Source organism: Anabrus simplex, chromosome X (assembly GCF_040414725.1).
Source record: "Anabrus simplex isolate iqAnaSimp1 chromosome X, ASM4041472v1, whole genome shotgun sequence".
In the NCBI taxonomy this organism is placed as follows: Eukaryota; Metazoa; Arthropoda; class Insecta; order Orthoptera; family Tettigoniidae; genus Anabrus; species Anabrus simplex.
In genome coordinates this window covers 221663205-221680925 of record NC_090279.1, presented here as the reverse complement: position 1 = coordinate 221680925, position 17721 = coordinate 221663205, and the positions used below count along the sequence as shown (strand labels likewise).

General features: G+C 44.6%; 2 protein-coding genes across 3 annotated transcripts in view; both read right to left on the bottom strand.

The window, feature by feature from the left end:
• wkd (whacked) overlaps positions 1 to 17721 on the bottom strand; it is a 569688-nt gene that overhangs the window by 258060 nt on the left and 293907 nt on the right. The gene's annotated exons all lie outside the window — the stretch shown is intronic.
• LOC136886036 (fatty acid-binding protein, muscle) overlaps positions 1 to 17721 on the bottom strand; it is a 64130-nt gene that overhangs the window by 22376 nt on the left and 24033 nt on the right. The window contains exon 1 of one of the 2 annotated variants that reach the window (XM_067158751.2): positions 4539 to 4653. The exons of the other annotated variant lie outside the window; for it this stretch is intronic. Within the exon in view, the coding sequence (XP_067014852.2) occupies positions 4539 to 4611 (73 nt within the window). The 5' untranslated portion in view covers positions 4612 to 4653. Of the gene's footprint in view, positions 1 to 4538; positions 4654 to 17721 lie in introns of those variants that run through there. 2 annotated transcript variants of the gene reach the window in all.

Below are 17721 nucleotides of genomic sequence, written 5' to 3'. Positions count from 1 at the left end.
ATGATTTAGGCAATTCTGATAGTGATTTTTCACATGACGACCTGGTATTTCTAATGAATGTGAGGAAGATATTTTGTCGGGAACAATGGTGATAGATGTAGAACACACATTCATGTGGAAAAAATGTAAGCCTGTAAATACTGAACGTTCTAATATAATTCCATTTGCGGGATATTCTGGTGTATTACAGTATTACCGGAGGTGAGTGCGATTCACAGTTTCAAACTTTTTCCACACTCATTGCACTTGGCTAACTTTTTATCCTCACTACCCTTAAACCACTTCCAAACGTTGGATATCTTCCTTTTGGGCCTATTTATAGACGATGCGACCCACAAAACAAAGGAAATCACCCAAACTAATGGAGTGCTGCAAGGTGATCCCCCAGCCCCATACTATTCAATATTGCCACAGCGGATGTAAACAGCAATCAGAGCAAGGACAAAGGATGCAGCGATCTACATATATGCAGACGACATGGTCCTAGGGTCAACAAAGAAGGAAGAGCTCCAACACGCCTTCTCAGCGCTGGCTGAATGGGCAAGAAATAACAGTCTGAAAATAAACTGGACAAAAAACAGATGGTCTTTCGGAAAGGCGGACGAAATGCAGCAAACGACAACGTAGAATACGAACACGGCAAAATGGAAATAGTAAATTCATCCAAATATCTGGGAATAACCTTGCAGACTACCGGGACGTTCAGACTACACATAAAAGACAAAGCAGTTGCAGCCATGTACGACCAACAATCTACAGCAGTTATCCTTAAACTATGCGCCTATTCGACACAAAGATCCTACCAATACTCACCCATGGAATCCATTTGATATCGGAAAGACTAACAAAGAGAGACCTGGCCACCATAGAAGGAGTTAAGGCAAAATTCCTAAAGACCATAATGGGCACCTCAAAATACACGCGTTCCCGCCTAACATACGAACTAGCACGGGAACCCTTCCTTATTGAAGAACTGATTATAAAATTACCATTGCCATCCACACAGAATGTAGGAGCACGCCTAGCGGAGAGGCGGAAGAAATTCCGCTAGAGTTGTACAGTACAGATGCCATGTTGGATCGAAATTGAACGAACGCCAACCAGAAGCTAAGACATGTGATAATAAAACTAGCAGTGCACGGGTACCACCATAAAAAAATGTAAAAATGTCTTATCACGGCCCAAATGAAAAATGCGGGTGTTCTCTGTGTGATCAGTTCTGTGACATATCGCATCACAAGATCTAAAAAACGACGACAAATCTCTGCGATTTTAGCAAAGACTAAAACGGTCAATAATCTTTGCAATGCACAATCGTGGGCTTTATTATCATCATCATCATCATCATCATGTTCACAATTTTAAACTGGTATATTAAAGTTACTACCAAACTGAAAAAGCTGTTAGTGCGAAAAATAAGTCAATAAGAAAAAGAAAAAACCTATCGTTGACTATAGATAATAGGCAACTGACTATCGATGCCAGACGATAGTGGTCGCTATCGATAGTTTTCCGCCTCTAGGCTGACCTCAATATTTCTAAGTGTCAGTTTCCGAGTGCACCCACTCGTTACCTTCCGTTTTACAAATGAAGATAAAAGATGTAGGACAGTGTGTGTAAACTCGGGTAACATAGGAAAAAAAAAAGTGATGAAATCACTAACGACACTATCACTAACTAAGAACAAAAGTGATGAAATCACCGACACAGATAGGTCTTACGGCGACGATGGAACAGGAAGGGGCTAGGAGTGGAGACGAAGCGGCCGTGGCCTCAAGGTACAGCCCCAGCATTTGCCTGGTGTGAAAATGGGAAACCACGGAAAACCATTTTCAGGGCTGCGGACAGTGGGGTTCGAACCCACTATCTTCCGAATACTGGATACTGGCCGCAGCTATCGAGCTCGGTTTAAAAATAGTAAAGCCAAGCCATCTCTTGGAGGGGTGCAAGGTAACCTCGGCCCTTTATGGGGTAGAAGCTTGGCCGCCTTTAACGTGATGCTCACTTTTGGTGTAGGCTGGATGAACCTCAGGGCCATGAGCACCTCCGGAAGTGGAAATCTCGTTTCTTAAATGTTTCAACTTCCTGACGGGTGAACCGAGCACGCCAGGCAGCCCCTACCGTGTTTTAGCTTTCTAATTCGTTCATTAGAGATAATACTATCTAGTCTAACAAAACACAGACAACTATTCGCGTTTACGTCGAGCGAATAAAGAATTTTATGTGGAAAATGAAGTAGGTGCACAACATTTGAAAGCATTCTTTCTATTCCCACAAATGAAGTAATTTAAATTGTTCTTTCCTCTAAGCACGCATTTATCGAGTTCACCCGTGATGTCATGTCATCCCGTCACTTCACAAGTGTTGGCTTATCCCCGAGTACTTACAGGGATTCATTTGACACGATGCAACTTTTGGAGTGAGAACTAACCGTCTTTGTTTGATGCTGCGGATTTCCACACAGCTAATACAGCGAGCAGGAAAACAGGACAGAAGTGAACAAATGCAAGACCACTACTAACCATATGAAGAAGCATAATTCTTAATCGAGTTATCAGCGACCTTGTGATGACTATCGGTATAGTCGAAACGCTGAAACTTTGCATCAACAATTAGAGTAGGAAAACATTTTTCCTGTCTTGTGCACATCGGACACCTCACTAGTACGAATGGAGGGATGAAACCCGGTGCCTACTTCCTGCTCAAAGTTTTATGTCCCTAACTGACGGACTATCAAGAGCCTCGCTTCATACAAGCACTGCGGAGAGGTACGCAATACCACCTCTCCTACCCTGCCGGCGAACGTTCTCATCTGAAATATTTTCCGACCAACAGGACTCGAACCGGCTAACTACGGTGTCAGACAGTACAAACTTTAATCTGCGATAAGGTCGAATTTGGGCATGCACCAGTCACTAAAGAGACATCAGGAGGATCACCGTTACCGGAAGGGAAGACCCCATTAGCAGAGCCGCGTTCGTCAGACTGGCACCGGCGTGTCCGCGACATTGAACATTCTAGGACTCTTCGAGGCTGTAATCGAAAGTGGGACTTAGAACCCATGTGCTCATTTAAGGAATGAAATGGGTTCGTGAAGCAAAACTCACCAAGTACCTCGAGCCTAACATTACTTCTGGTTAAGAAAGTTTAATCAGCTCCGGCATCACTTCATACTACTAGCGAGTCCAGGAACCTCAACTCCTGACCCTGAACTCTCAAAGTACAAAATTCGCTCTACCACAAACTCAATTGACTGCGGTACGGAGTTCAAAGATCACACTGCATTACAAGTCTAAGGAAGTGGCGCTCTTTAAGAGATTAGCCAGCCCCACCCACACATCTCTAACCTGTAGCACGAGCCGAGAGCTATGGAAATTTACGGGTCCACGAGACGACCTCTTTACGTATTTGTTATTCACTGTACACACCACGTGACAGCCGAGAGCTAACAGATGAGCAATAGTGAAAACTGTCGACAACGCGGTCATATGACTAACAGGCTGTACTTCGCTTATATTTCCTGCTGTGTATGAATGTATATAGAAACTCCTCTTTCAATAATTGTCTTTACAAAGACAAGCTCGGCCCAATTTGAATGAAAACTGTCGAGGTTAAGTTTGGAAAAAAATTAAAAAATTTATAACCAAGACGGCACTAAATCGAAAACAAGTTTTGCAATATCCGGCGCGGGTTGATACATGGATGTATTACGAGATAATATGAATGGATGGGAATGCTAACACGTGGACGGATTTTTCAAAATAATGGGCGAAAAGACTTTCATATTTAGAAATTTTTCAGTGCGCATGCAAGATCGCCTGAAAGGTCCTCGGCTAACAGCCACTGTGACCGGAACATGGCAAAGCACACGATCTATTGTGCGATGGTTACGAGCCGATCCAACTTTACTATCTCAAAAAAAAAAAAAAAAAAGAAAGGCTAAACTATCAAAATATATCCTGTAGAAGGAAAGTACTGAAATAGTGAATTCCTCGGAACGCGAGCCAGTCCCCACACGGCACTGCCAGCTGACAAGCCCTTGCGCAATTCAGAGATTTCATGGGGTCGCTTTGATATAACATAGAAAGGAGTAATATAGATACAAATGCGAAGATGGGAAAGGATACGGACTTGAAAGAACTGAAAAGTTCAAAATGTGTTATTAGACCGAGAGCTCAGACTAACTACATGTGTATGATCGTGCAAGGGTACAAAATACAAGTCTTAAATATTTACATTGTGCTATAGACGAACTTCGTAAGAAATTCTAGTGTCGAGTGCGGAAGAAGGAAAGATGGGGTCTGAGTAGGCCTGCAAGACAAATTCACAAACTGATAATCCCGAGTTAGTTTTCCTGCTGAATTTCGACGTGCCGCGTTCGAATTAAAGATCAGTTAAGTATTTTATAAATTAGCCGAGCACAACAGTTTCTGCTGAAAGAAGTACTCTTAGAAATACAGAGTATAAAGAGTTGTAGGAAAACTTCACGAACGTATTTTTAAAATTCGTCGTTAAGTGGTAAACACTTTGACACTCACCCATAGCCTTCATGTAGTCGTCGAACTTGTCGCTGGAACTCAGTTTGTACTTCTTGCCCAAGACAGCTTCCATTGTGGTAGGTAAGGTATCACACACTGCTTAGGGAATCTCCGCGGTCCTGCTATTTATGCGGATTAGGGGAGGAGGGGCAGCAATCGCGTCACAAGGGGGGGTGAGTCACACTGCTGTCATTGGCTCATCTTCACTGCCGTAGTTTTCTTTAAGATACTCACGACCTGTCGAATGATGTATTATTTTAAAAGTGAAATGCGAGTGTGTGAAGTTGCTGTCGATTAAGCCGATATTCACAAGAAAGGGCGATATTTTACAACTGTGAAGCTGAACACCGTAGCGTTTCGAAAAATACTTTAACACGTGAGGTTTCGTTCCAGATTGAAGCCCTTTACTTGTTTTTCTTTAGCGATGTAGGCACGTTTACACAATACTGTGGACTTCCTATGATCTGCGATAACGTCAGGCAATAGAGCGTGAAGGTGCGTTTCTGGCAGCGTTGGCATCGTGTACCCAATTTTACCAGGCAGTCATTTAATAGTATCGAGAATTTCGTATTGGACAATAAAAGTGTTGTTTCACCTCGTGAAGCAGAATGTTGGAGCCTGCCTAAATACAAATAACATGTAAAACTTATGAATAACTTAATCTAAATAATGCAATATAGGCCTATTATCAAGTTAAATAATACTTAATAGGTTTTCTCCGTGGCTAAGCTGCTGAACCATTTAGTTGGAAATTTGTCAGTAACTACACTTTTCAACATTTGCCGAAGTCTCGGTTATAATAATTTATTCCATTGAAACACAGAAAAATATAAGTTACGAAGAAAACTGTTCAAATAAAGTTTGAAAACTATCAAATTGAGGCGAGGAGAGCTCGTTCGACTGCGTGACAAGAGTTAAACTTGTGCACAATACGAGCGGTGTTGCCCTTATCAATTCCGTGCAGACTAAGGGATATATATTATTTTTTCGCGATGCCCTAACGTAACGTTAATGATAATCACAGTGATTGTTTTCAGCCGGAAGAGGGAGATGCGGGGCCGCAGTAAGACTAGGAGCGTAAGACAACTTTGCTTTCCCCATAACTGGAGGTTTCGTGGACGGACAAAGCTTATAATGAAAGTTGTTATAAAATCATCTTCTAAATTAACGGAAGATTCGAGATGATGAGTGGAAGGGCTGTGCCATCTCCAATCGGTGGAGTTTTCACGATACTTTTAGATGAATAATAATCCGATGACACTGGCTGAATAGAAATCTGCTTGCACTGCAATAGTAATTAACTACACTACAATGGCATTTACGCACGCACATATTAACAGGCTAATAGCTAAAGCAATCCCGAGTACTTAGGCACTGCACTGTTTCACTGTTCACAATCACAAGTCATAATAACGACATACATATAAACAGTGCACTCCCGTACTTCTCTCCCCTTGCTCACATTTCAAAGCACGAACACGTATTTAAAAATTGGACCACCCTACAAATAGAGGCATCAAGTTGTCGTTACACTTTGAATCTTTATTTTAGCTTCTTTATAGCACTGAATTGTTTAAATAGTCGGTATAATGGAGTGTAAAGTGTTTTGGAATTAACGTATAAGAACAGTTACCTTCCCCTGACAAGGCTCCTCCCGCACCCCGCAAACTTGCTAACCCTAGGAACCTCCTGCCACAGTCCGAGCGCTTGCTGGGCAGCAGGAACGGTCTGAAAGCCCTTGCCATTACCCTGAAAATCAAAATGTCTTCAGCTGAAATAACATTGTATAACTGAATATCACGCCATATAAGTTCGAGTTCGCTACATCTCTTTTACAGAGTGAAGTAACGTTAAAACAGGGCGAGTTGACCGTGCGTGCAGCTATGAAGATGGTTTTCCGTGGTTTCCCATTTCCTCCCCAGGCCATCTTCGCGTGTGACGTGAAGCAAATGAAATGTTTTTGAAAAGGCGGCGCCCTTCAGGCACGAGGATGCTCATCAAAGAGACGGCTCTCCTCTATTGTGTCCTGTGTCTATCGAACGCACGACCATCAAGAGAGCTCGCGATATACAACTACCGTGAGAAACTATGTTTTGCAAGACTTTTATAGTGAACTTTTCTTTTTCGATGAAGCACTAGCTTGCACAACAGTCTGTAAAATGTACGTCTACAAGAGAACTGCAGCATGTGGTAGCAGGGGGAGATGTGATGGGGGTCCTTGCCGGCGGACCAGACACACAACCCCCTGTGGGTGGGGGACGCAGATGAAGAATACTCACACGGTATCCCCTGCCTGTCGAAAGGGGCGACCAAGGGGTGACTGTATTAGAACCATGAAACTACTTGTGATTAGTATCACCACGCGCGGAACACCAGGGGTCGCTTTTACTTGCGTGTAGTACCACTATGTTAGGTACAAAATAGGTTTGTGATTAGTAGGAACAGAGTGCGCTTCCAGCTTTTACAGTACCTGTGATTAGTACCACTTTAGGAGCGACACCATAGTTCTGGCTTGCCTATGATTAGTACCCGAGAAACACCACGGGATAGTGCGAGTCCCTGTATTAGTACGCTTATGTGATGAACACCATAGGTTTGCGTTGCCAGTAAATGGCGCCGCAATAGCTCTATATTACATGTGCGAACTTCATTACCTGTGAGTAGTACCGTAATGTGTGTAATACCGCGAGTCTAGGCTGCTTTTGATTAGTACTGCATCATAACAAATACCATGGTTCTACTTTCCTAGCGACAAGTACCATTATGAGGGGCCGATGACTTGGATTTTGGACCCCTTTAGACTGCAAGCATCATCGATTCAGTATTGTGCTTTAGAAGCAGTCCCTAGGTCAGTTTCAGTGACTGAGTTATGTGGGTCAGATCCACTGACTGTTTTAAATTCATATCCATCCATTCATTGTTCGTCGTCACGTTTTGAAATCTGGTCAGTGGAGGACTTTAACATTGTCATTACATTTCGTACCATTAGGGACCGATGACCTCTTCAGCAGCAGCCGAGGTACATGTCGACCTGATGATCATTGCATGTAGGGAGTCGTCCAGGTGGCCCTAACCTTTTCTTAAATGATCATGGATGTTCATGACATGTCATTGTTTAAGTATGATTTTATCTACGGTCACTAAATGGATGTCAGATTGGTGATACAAAACTGGAACAGGTAGATCATTTCAAATATTTAGGATGGTAGTATAGTACGTGAGAGTGAAGCTAATCGAGTCAGATCGCAGTTGCTATCAGCTCCCAGACAAAACTATCTTTACATCGGTCTTTTTTCACACCAACTTCGGTTTACGGCAGCGAAAGCTCAGGATATCTTATTCATAAATTAGAAGTAACAGACATGCAAGTAGGTACAAACAGATGGGAACAATGGCAGGAGGGTACATGGGTTGAGGAGATAAAGGCATAGTTATGAATGAACTTGATAGATGAACCTGTACGCATAAAACGGCTTCGGTAGTGGGGTCATGTGAGGCGAATGGAGGAAGATAGGTTACCTGTTATGGAGGCGAAGAGGGGTAGAGGGTGAGCAAGACTCAGTTTTCAACGATTTACGAATAAGAGATAAATATAGAACTGAACGAGGTGACAGGGCTAGTGGCGGCGGTCAGTTAAATCACAGAGGCTTGCAGACTGAACGCTGAAAGGCATATAATGAAGATGTATGTATGACTCAAATTATGCAGTTTTCACGGATTATATAAAGTAATATTTTGGCTTTTTTAACGTTTTTTGTCATTTCCCGATAATCGTTCATATTAAGGTCATATTTCCCCGTGAATTTTCGTATTTTTGTGCTATTTTTATTCCATTTTCGCACACCTGCTTGCCGTCGTCTCAAGGACGGATTTTTCACGTCTCGTAATTGTTGTCTGTAATTTCTTACGAAGGAGGATGAGCTGTATAGAAGGAGAGCCAAATGCGACGTCTTTTCCACGTTACAAGTCAATGTTGCGTGAAAATAGGTCGTACGTATCGCACGTCAAAATGTGACATGTATTTCATTCTGTCCAGAGTGGAGTAGTTAAATACCGCTACAATAATAACTACTTAGGCCTAATTATTATTATTATTATTACTGAATGTGCTAGATTTTAAAAGTATAATGTTAATGTATACAGCGACAAGGTGTTGAAGATTTCGAAAATGTAACATGTCATATGTTAATAGTTGTTTAGGTCATAATGATGAGGTAGGGAACGGCACAGCGTAGCCTATCACTGTCGAATAAGACCAAGGCAGCGTCGTATGAACACTGTGAATTGAACCCAGACAATCTAGTGATTAGTAATTGTATACCAGCACCAACTTTCTGATGGTGATATTTCTTTCTCTCCACGAACGGTGTGTCAGAGCAGCGGTAAGATTGTGCCAGACTAAAACAGGCAGGATTGATGACGTCAAATTGAGATGAGGCCATTGCTTCACTTCTTTCTCGTGCAGAAGAGCCGGCGCTCAGGCAAAGCCTATGAATGTTGCCTACTTACAGAGAACAAATAGTCATTCACAAGAATAACTGTACGTCAAGACAAACAAAATATGTCCCTAGAAGGTGATGGCGCACTAACACCTCAAAGCTTTTTAGGGACGTAAAGACTGGAAAGGAAATGGCCGTGGCCTTAATTAAGGTAGAGCCCCCGCATTTGCTTGCTGTGAAAATGGGAAACCACGGAAATAATCTTCAGGCCTGCTGACGGTGAGGTTCCAACCCACAATCTCGCGAATGCATGCTCGACCCTAACCGCACGGCCAACTCTCCCGATTGGCTTGGAAATATCGCAGTAGACAGCAGAACTCCCGCTCCTGTTGTAGCTTGTGGGCGAAATGACTGAACGATCGCATTCAGGTGGGCGACGGTATACTGAAAGAAGAAAGGGAATTATGGCTTACGAATCAGGGGTGAAAGGTCAGACAGCGACATGTACGCAGAACAGAGAGGAGCTGATACTGACAAGTCTCCAGGGCTCTACATCAGATTAGAGCAGCACAAGGTGTTACCGAGCGAGCTTGTATTCGGGAGAGAGTGTTTTCGAATCCCACCCCTGGCAGCCCTCAATAACAGTGTACGTCGCAGGACGTTAAACAAGTAGTGTGAAGTCCAACCGCACTATGGCTTACAGCTATCCTCTCGAATGCATTGTCCATCAAATTGAAACCATCTGATGTCCCGATATTTTGAGAAAGAAAGCAGCAATTTTAATCAAATGTCGACATACAGGACATACATACTGTATGTCTAATGCCATCTGAAAAACTAGCACGACGGGAGCATAACCCAGCAACAGTGCACGCTGTGATGTCATCATCAAAGGAATATAAACACGTCTATTGAAAATCAAATGGAGTGGCTGAATGTCCAATGGGCGAGAACACACACTAGTTGTAGCAGGAGAACATCCTAGCTCTCTCTTTCTTTGTTGCGATTCCGTCCCTCAAATTCTGATCTTCTATCCTGTTCAAAATGTTTACTTCATCATATAGGACTTGGCGCCATTGCCCACAGTTTTCCAGTCGACAGTAAGAATTTGACACTTCTTCAGACTCAAGGCTCTCAAATAAGGCATGGATCGATGGCCAGATAATGTAACCTAATAACCGTGCAGGCTGTGTTGTCAGGTAGTGTTACCTAGTAACAGTGCAGGCTGTGTTGTCAGGGACGGAGAATATTCAGGTAGTGTTACCTAGTAACAGTGCAGGCTGTGTTGTCGGGTAGTATTACCTAGTAACAGTGCAGGCTGTGTTGTCAGGTAGTGTTATCTAGTAATAGTGCAGGCTGTGTTGTCAGGTAGTGTTACCTAGTAACAGTGCAGGCTGTGTTGTCAGGGACGGAGAATGGTCAGGTAGTGTTACCTAGTAACAGTGCAGGCTGTGTTGTCAGGGACGGAGAATGGTCAGGTAGTGTTACCTAGTAACAGTGCAGGCTGTGTTGTCAGGGACGGAGAATGGTCAGGTAGTGTTACCTAGTAACAGTGCAGGCTGTGTTGTCAGGGACGGAGAATGGTCAGGTAGTGTTGCCTAGTAACAGTGCAGGCTGTGTTGTCAGGTAGTGTTACCTAGTAACAGTGCAGGCTGTGTTGTCAGGTAGTGTTACCTAGTAACAGTGCAGGCTGTGTTGTCAGGTAGTGTTACCTAGTAACAGTACAGGCTGTGTTGTCAGGTAGTGTTACCTAGTAACGGTGCAGGCTATGTTGTCAGGTAGTGTTACCTAGTAACAGTGCAGGCTGTGATGTCAGGTAGTGTTACCTAGTAACAGTGCAGGCTGTGATGTCAGGTAGTGTTACCTAGTAACAGTGCAGGCTGTGTTGTCAGGGACGGAGAATGGTCAGGTAGTGTTGCCTAGTAACAGTGCAGGCTGTGTTGTCAGGTAGTGTTACCTAGTAACAGTGCAGGTTGTGTTGTCAGGTAGTGTTACCTAGTAACAGTGCAGGCTGTGTTGTCAGGTACAGGCTTTGTTGTCAGGTACAGGCTGTGTTGTCAGGTAGTGTTACCTAGTAACAGTGCAGGCTGTGTTGTCAGGTACGGGCTGTGTTGTCAGGTAGTGTTACCTAGTAACAGTGCAGGCTGTGTTGTCAGGTAGTGTTACCTAGTAACAGTGCAGGCTGTGTTGTCAGGTAGTGTTACCTAGTAACAGTGCAGGCTGTGTTGTTAGGTAGTGTTACCTAGTAACAGTGCAGGCTGTGTTGTCAGGTAGTGTTACCTAGTAACAGTGCAGGCTGTGTTGTCAGGTAGTGTTATCTAGTAACAGTGCAGGCTGTGTTGTCAGGTAGTGTTATCTAGTAACAGTGCAGGCTGTGTTGTCAGGTAGTGTTACCTAGTAACAGTGCAAACTGTGTTGTCAGGTAGTGTTACCTAGTAACAGTGCTGCTGTGTTGTCAGGGACGGAGAATGGTCAGGTAGTGTTACCTAGTAACAGTGCAGGCTGTGTTGTCAGGTAGTGTTACCTAGTAACAGTGCAGGCTGTGTTGTCAGGTAGTGTTACCTAGTAACAGTGCAGGCTGTGTTGTCAGGTAGTGTTACCTAGTAACAGTGCTGCTGTGTTGTCAGGTAGTGTTACCTAGTAACAGTGCAGGTTGTGTTGTCAGGTACGGGCTGTGTTGTCAGGTAGTGTTACCTAGTAACAGTGCAGGCTGTGTTGTCAGGTAGTGTTACCTAGTAACCGTGCAGGCTGTGTTGTCAGGGACGGAGAATGGAAAGGTAGTGTTACCTAGTAACAGTCCAGGCTGTGTTGTCAGGTAGTGTTACCTAGTAACAGTGCAGGCTGTGTTGTCAGGTAGTGTTACCTAGTAACAGTGCAGGCTGTGTTAGGTAGTGTTACCTAGTAACAGTACAGGCTGTGTTGTCAGGTAGTGTTACCTAGTAACAGTGCAGGCTGTGTTGTCAGGTAGTGTTACCTAGTAACAGTGCAGGCTGTGTTGTCAGGGAGGGAGAATGGTCAGGTGGTGTTACCTAGTAACAGTGCAGGCTGTGTTGTCAGGTAGTGTTACCTAGTAACAGTACAGGCTGTGTTGTCAGGTAGTGTTACCTAGTAACAGTGCAGGCTGTGTTGTCAGGTAGTGTTACCTAGTAACAGTGCAGGCTGTGTTGTCAGGTAGTGTTACCTAGTAACAGTGCAGGCTGTGTTGTCAGGTAGTGTTACCTCGTAACAGTGCAGGCTGTGTTGTCAGGTAGTGTTACCTAGTAACAGTGCTGCTGTGTTGTCAGGTACAGGCTGTGTTGTCAGGGACGGAGAATGGTCAGGTAGTGTTACCTAGTAACAGTGCAGGCTGTGTTGTCAGGTAGTGTTACCTAGTAACAGTGCAGGCTGTGTTGTCAGGTAGTGTTACCTCGTAACAGTGCAGGCTGTGTTGTCAGGTAGTGTTACCTAGTAACAGTGCAGGCAGTGTTGTCAGGTAGTGTTACCTAATAACAGTGCAGGCTGTGTTGTCAGGTACAGGCTGTGTTGTCAGGTAGTGTTACCTAGTAACAGTGCAGGCTGTGTTGTCAGGTAGTGTTACCTAGTAACAGTACAGGCTGTGTTGTCAGGTAGTGTTACCTAGTAACAGTGCAGGCTGTGTTGTCAGGTAGTGTTACCTAGTAACTGTGCTGCTGTGTTGTCAGGTAGTGTTACCTAGTAACCGTGCTGCTGTGTTGTCAGGTAGTGTTACCTAGTAACCGTGCTGCTGTGTTGTCAGGTAGTGTTACCTAGTAACCGTGCTGCTGTGTTGTCAGGTAGTGTTACCTAGTAACAGTACAGGCTGTGTTGTCAGGTAGTGTTACCTAGTAACAGTACAGGCTGTGTTGTCAGGTAGTGTTACCTAGTAACCGTGCTGCTGTGTTGTCAGGTAGTGTTACCTAGTAACCGTGCTGCTGTGTTGTCAGGTAGTGTTACCTAGTAACAGTACAGGCTGTGTTGTCAGGTAGTGTTACCTAGTAACCGTGCTGCTGTGTTGTCAGGTAGTGTTACCTAGTAACAGTGCAGGCTGTGTTGTCAGGTAGTGTTACCTAGTAACAGTGCAGGCTGTGATGTCAGGTAGTGTTACCTAGTAACAGTGCAGGCTGTGTTGTCAGGTAGTGTTACCTAGTAACAGTGCAGGCTGTGATGTCAGGTAGTGTTACCTAGTAACAGTGCAGGCTGTGATGTCAGGTAGTGTTACCTAGTAACAGTGCAGGCTGTGATGTCAGGTAGTGTTACCTAGTAACAGTGCAGGCTGTGATGTCAGGTAGTGTTACCTAGTAACAGTGCAGGCTGTGATGTCAGGTAGTGTTACCTAGTAACAGTGCAGGCTGTGATGTCAGGTAGTGTTACCTAGTAACAGTGCAGGCTGTGTTGTTAGGTAGTGTTACCTAGTAACAGTGCAGGCTGTGATGTCAGGTAGTGTTACCTAGTAACCGTGCTGCTGTGTTGTCAGGTAGTGTTACCTAGTAACAGTGCAAACTGTGTTGTCAGGTAGTGTTACCTAATAACAGTGCAGGCTGTGTTGTTAGGTAGTGTTACCTAGTAACAGTGCAGGCTGTGATGTCAGGTAGTGTTACCTAGTAACCGTGCTGCTGTGTTGTCAGGTAGTGTTACCTAGTAACAGTGCAGGCTGTGTTGTTAGGTAGTGTTACCTAGTAACAGTGCAGGCTGTGATGTCAGGTAGTGTTACCTAGTAACCGTGCTGCTGTGTTGTCAGGTAGTGTTACCTAGTAACAGTGCAGGCTGTGTTGTCAGGTAGTGTTACCTAGTAACAGTGCAGGCTGTGATGTCAGGTAGTGTTACCTAGTAACAGTGCAGGCTGTGTTGTCAGGTAGTGTTACCTAGTAACCGTGCTGCTGTGTTGTCAGGTAGTGTTACCTAGTAACAGTGCAGGCTGTGTTGTCAGGTAGTGTTACCTAGTAACAGTGCAGGCTGTGTTGTCAGGTAGTGTTACCTAGTAACCGTGCTGCTGTGTTGTCAGGTAGTGTTACCTAGTAACCGTGCTGCTGTGTTGTCAGGTAGTGTTACCTAGTAACAGTGCAGGCTGTGATGTCAGGTAGTGTTACCTAGTAACCGTGCTGCTGTGTTGTCAGGTAGTGTTACCTAGTAACCGTGCTGCTGTGTTGTCAGGTAGTGTTACCTAGTAACCGTGCAGGCTGTGTTGTCAGGTAGTGTTACCTAGTAACCGTGCTGCTGTGTTGTCAGGTAGTGTTACCTAGTAACAGTGCAGGCTGTGTTGTCAGGTAGTGTTACCTAGTAACAGTGCAGGCTGTGATGTCAGGTAGTGTTACCTAGTAACAGTGCAGGCTGTGATGTCAGGTAGTGTTACCTAGTAACAGTGCAGGCTGTGATGTCAGGTAGTGTTACCTAGTAACAGTGCAGGCTGTGATGTCAGGTAGTGTTACCTAGTAACAGTGCAGGCTGTGATGTCAGGTAGTGTTACCTAGTAACAGTGCAGGCTGTGATGTCAGGTAGTGTTACCTAGTAACAGTGCAGGCTGTGTTGTTAGGTAGTGTTACCTAGTAACAGTGCAGGCTGTGATGTCAGGTAGTGTTACCTAGTAACCGTGCTGCTGTGTTGTCAGGTAGTGTTACCTAGTAACCGTGCTGCTGTGTTGTCAGGTAGTGTTACCTAGTAACCGTGCTGCTGTGTTGTCAGGTAGTGTTACCTAGTAACAGTGCAGGCTGTGATGTCAGGTAGTGTTACCTAGTAACCGTGCTGCTGTGTTGTCAGGTAGTGTTACCTAGTAACCGTGCTGCTGTGTTGTCAGGTAGTGTTACCTAGTAACCGTGCAGGCTGTGTTGTCAGGTAGTGTTACCTAGTAACCGTGCTGCTGTGTTGTCAGGTAGTGTTACCTAGTAACAGTGCAGGCTGTGTTGTCAGGTAGTGTTACCTAGTAACAGTGCAGGCTGTGATGTCAGGTAGTGTTACCTAGTAACAGTGCAGGCTGTGATGTCAGGTAGTGTTACCTAGTAACAGTGCAGGCTGTGATGTCAGGTAGTGTTACCTAGTAACAGTGCAGGCTGTGATGTCAGGTAGTGTTACCTAGTAACAGTGCAGGCTGTGATGTCAGGTAGTGTTACCTAGTAACAGTGCAGGCTGTGATGTCAGGTAGTGTTACCTAGTAACAGTGCAGGCTGTGTTGTTAGGTAGTGTTACCTAGTAACAGTGCAGGCTGTGATGTCAGGTAGTGTTACCTAGTAACCGTGCTGCTGTGTTGTCAGGTAGTGTTACCTAGTAACAGTGCAAACTGTGTTGTCAGGTAGTGTTACCTAGTAACAGTGCAGGCTGTGTTGTTAGGTAGTGTTACCTAGTAACAGTGCAGGCTGTGATGTCAGGTAGTGTTACCTAGTAACCGTGCTGCTGTGTTGTCAGGTAGTGTTACCTAGTAACAGTGCTGCTGTGTTGTTAGGTAGTGTTATCTAGTAACCGTGCTGCTGTGTTGTCAGGTAGTGTTATCTAGTAACCGTGCTGCTGTGTTGTCAGGTAGTGTTACCTAGTAACAGTGCAGGCTGTGTTGTCAGGTAGTGTTACCTAGTAACCGTGCTGCTGTGTTGTCAGGTGGTGTTACCTAGTAACAGTGCAGGCTGTGATGTCAGGTAGTGTTACCTAGTAACCGTGCTGCTGTGTTGTCAGGTAGTGTTACCTAGTAACAGTGCAAACTGTGTTGTCAGGTAGTGTTACCTAGTAACAGTGCAGGCTGTGTTGTCAGGTAGTGTTACCTAGTAACAGTGCAGGCTGTGTTGTCAGGTAGTGTTACCTAGTAACAGTGCAGGCTGTGATGTCAGGTAGTGTTACCTAGTAACAGTGCAGGCTGTGTTGTCAGGTAGTGTTACCTAGTAACAGTGCAGGCTGTGATGTCAGGTAGTGTTACCTAGTAACAGTGCAGGCTGTGTTGTCAGGTAGTGTTACCTAGTAACAGTGCAGGCTGTGTTGTCAGGTAGTGTTACCTAGTAACAGTGCAGGCTGTGTTTATATCTGGTGGTCATGTGAAATTCGCAGCCGTTGATGGATGGCCGTGAGCGAGCCACACATTTATGATCATTTGGTTTTCGCAAGGGAAAAAGTAGTTTCATTTTTACTGTCGTGTACAGTGCTTACACGAAGTACACTTGACACGATTTCCTGAGAGCTGAGTACATCGAGATGGTGTCATTCGGTCGACGGTCCAAAATGTTACTTGGCAACGCACGGGCTGTGTCTGGAAGACATCCGGTAGGGAGAAACTGCTGATAATTGAATTTATTAGTCAGATGAGCGAGTCAATTGATCGGAATGAACTGAGCTTGTTGTGTCGCTCAACAGGCTGTCTCAACCACGATACCCAGGAGCAAACACCATACAGTCCCTGTGCCACACCATCACATCAATCTGTTGATGTGGCGACGAAACATTTCTCTTTTCCTTAACTTTTACTCTCGGGTAGAGATTCAACAACAATGACTATCTCCCGAATGCAACTCGCTCGGTCAAAGAACAACAACTTAATATTTCGGAGTCAGATAGTCTGTTCGTCTTGAGTCTGTCAAGAGTGAGAAGGCAGTGAATCCAACATGTCTGACTGCTGTTATTTGTGTAGTGAAAAAAAAAAAAAAAATTGTAAATGTGTGATAGGACGCGAAGTGATTTTGTTGAAGACATTTTCTTCCAAACCTCTACCTACAGGTGATGTGAATTATAACATGTTAAATGTGAGCAAGGTTCCATTTTCATCGACTATACAAGTTGTAGACTGAGTTCTCGCCCGACGGAAATGGAATGTTCTGTTCTTCACTGACAGACACCAGTACTACACTGAACCACTAGTTGTGTATATTTTCACACTCCAACGACTATATACTGATAGCCAAGGAGGGGGGGGGGGGGGGGGGGGCGAAAGGAAATAAACGGAAACTGGGAATAGGGAAGTGAAAGTCGAACATAAACCAACACATATCTTGAATCTATTTTCTAAGAAGCCTCGAAAGTTGGATTTTAGATTGTAAGCTGAATACATCATTCACCATCATATTGTTCTAAGATTTTGTACCGGGCGAGTTGCCCGTGCGGTCAGGAGCTTGAATCCGGGAGATAGTGGGTTCGAACCCCACTGTCGGCAGCACTGTCCGCGGTTTCCCACTTTCACACTAGGGAAATGCGGGGGCTGTACATTAATTAAGGTCGCGGCCGATTCCTTCCCACTCCTAGCCCTTTCCTGTTCCAATGTCGCCATAAAACCTGCGTGTGTCGGTGTAATCACTCTGAAGTCTCGCACCACACATGTCATCAGGGGTGGGGGTTAGAAACCGCCCATTACATTTTTACAAAAGGAGAATAACAGATCTGTAAAGTAACCGCGCCTGTCGGTCTGCATGCCTTCGTCAGTTAATGTGGCTACTTGTTCCAACGAGCTGCAGCACAGTGTCAGGCCCTCGTCTTTCTTTCCCCGGTAAGGCGTTGTTGTTGAAATGTCACCTTTTTCCCCTTTGAATTAGAACGTTGTTCAGTAGCGAAGGATAACGACGCGTTTTTATTTGCCGATTATTTTACACTTTAAGAACGTTTGAGGTCATATACATCAGAGTCGCTTGTGGGGAACTTTGGAGCGTCGCCCTCAGCAGTGTCCTGTGCCAGGCTCCTCACTTTCATCAACTCTTGTTCTTTTCCGAGCCCGGCGGTATTAGAGCACTCGAGGCCTAGGGAACTCCGTGGCCGTTGGCTTTCTTTGGCCGATACTTTCATTTTTG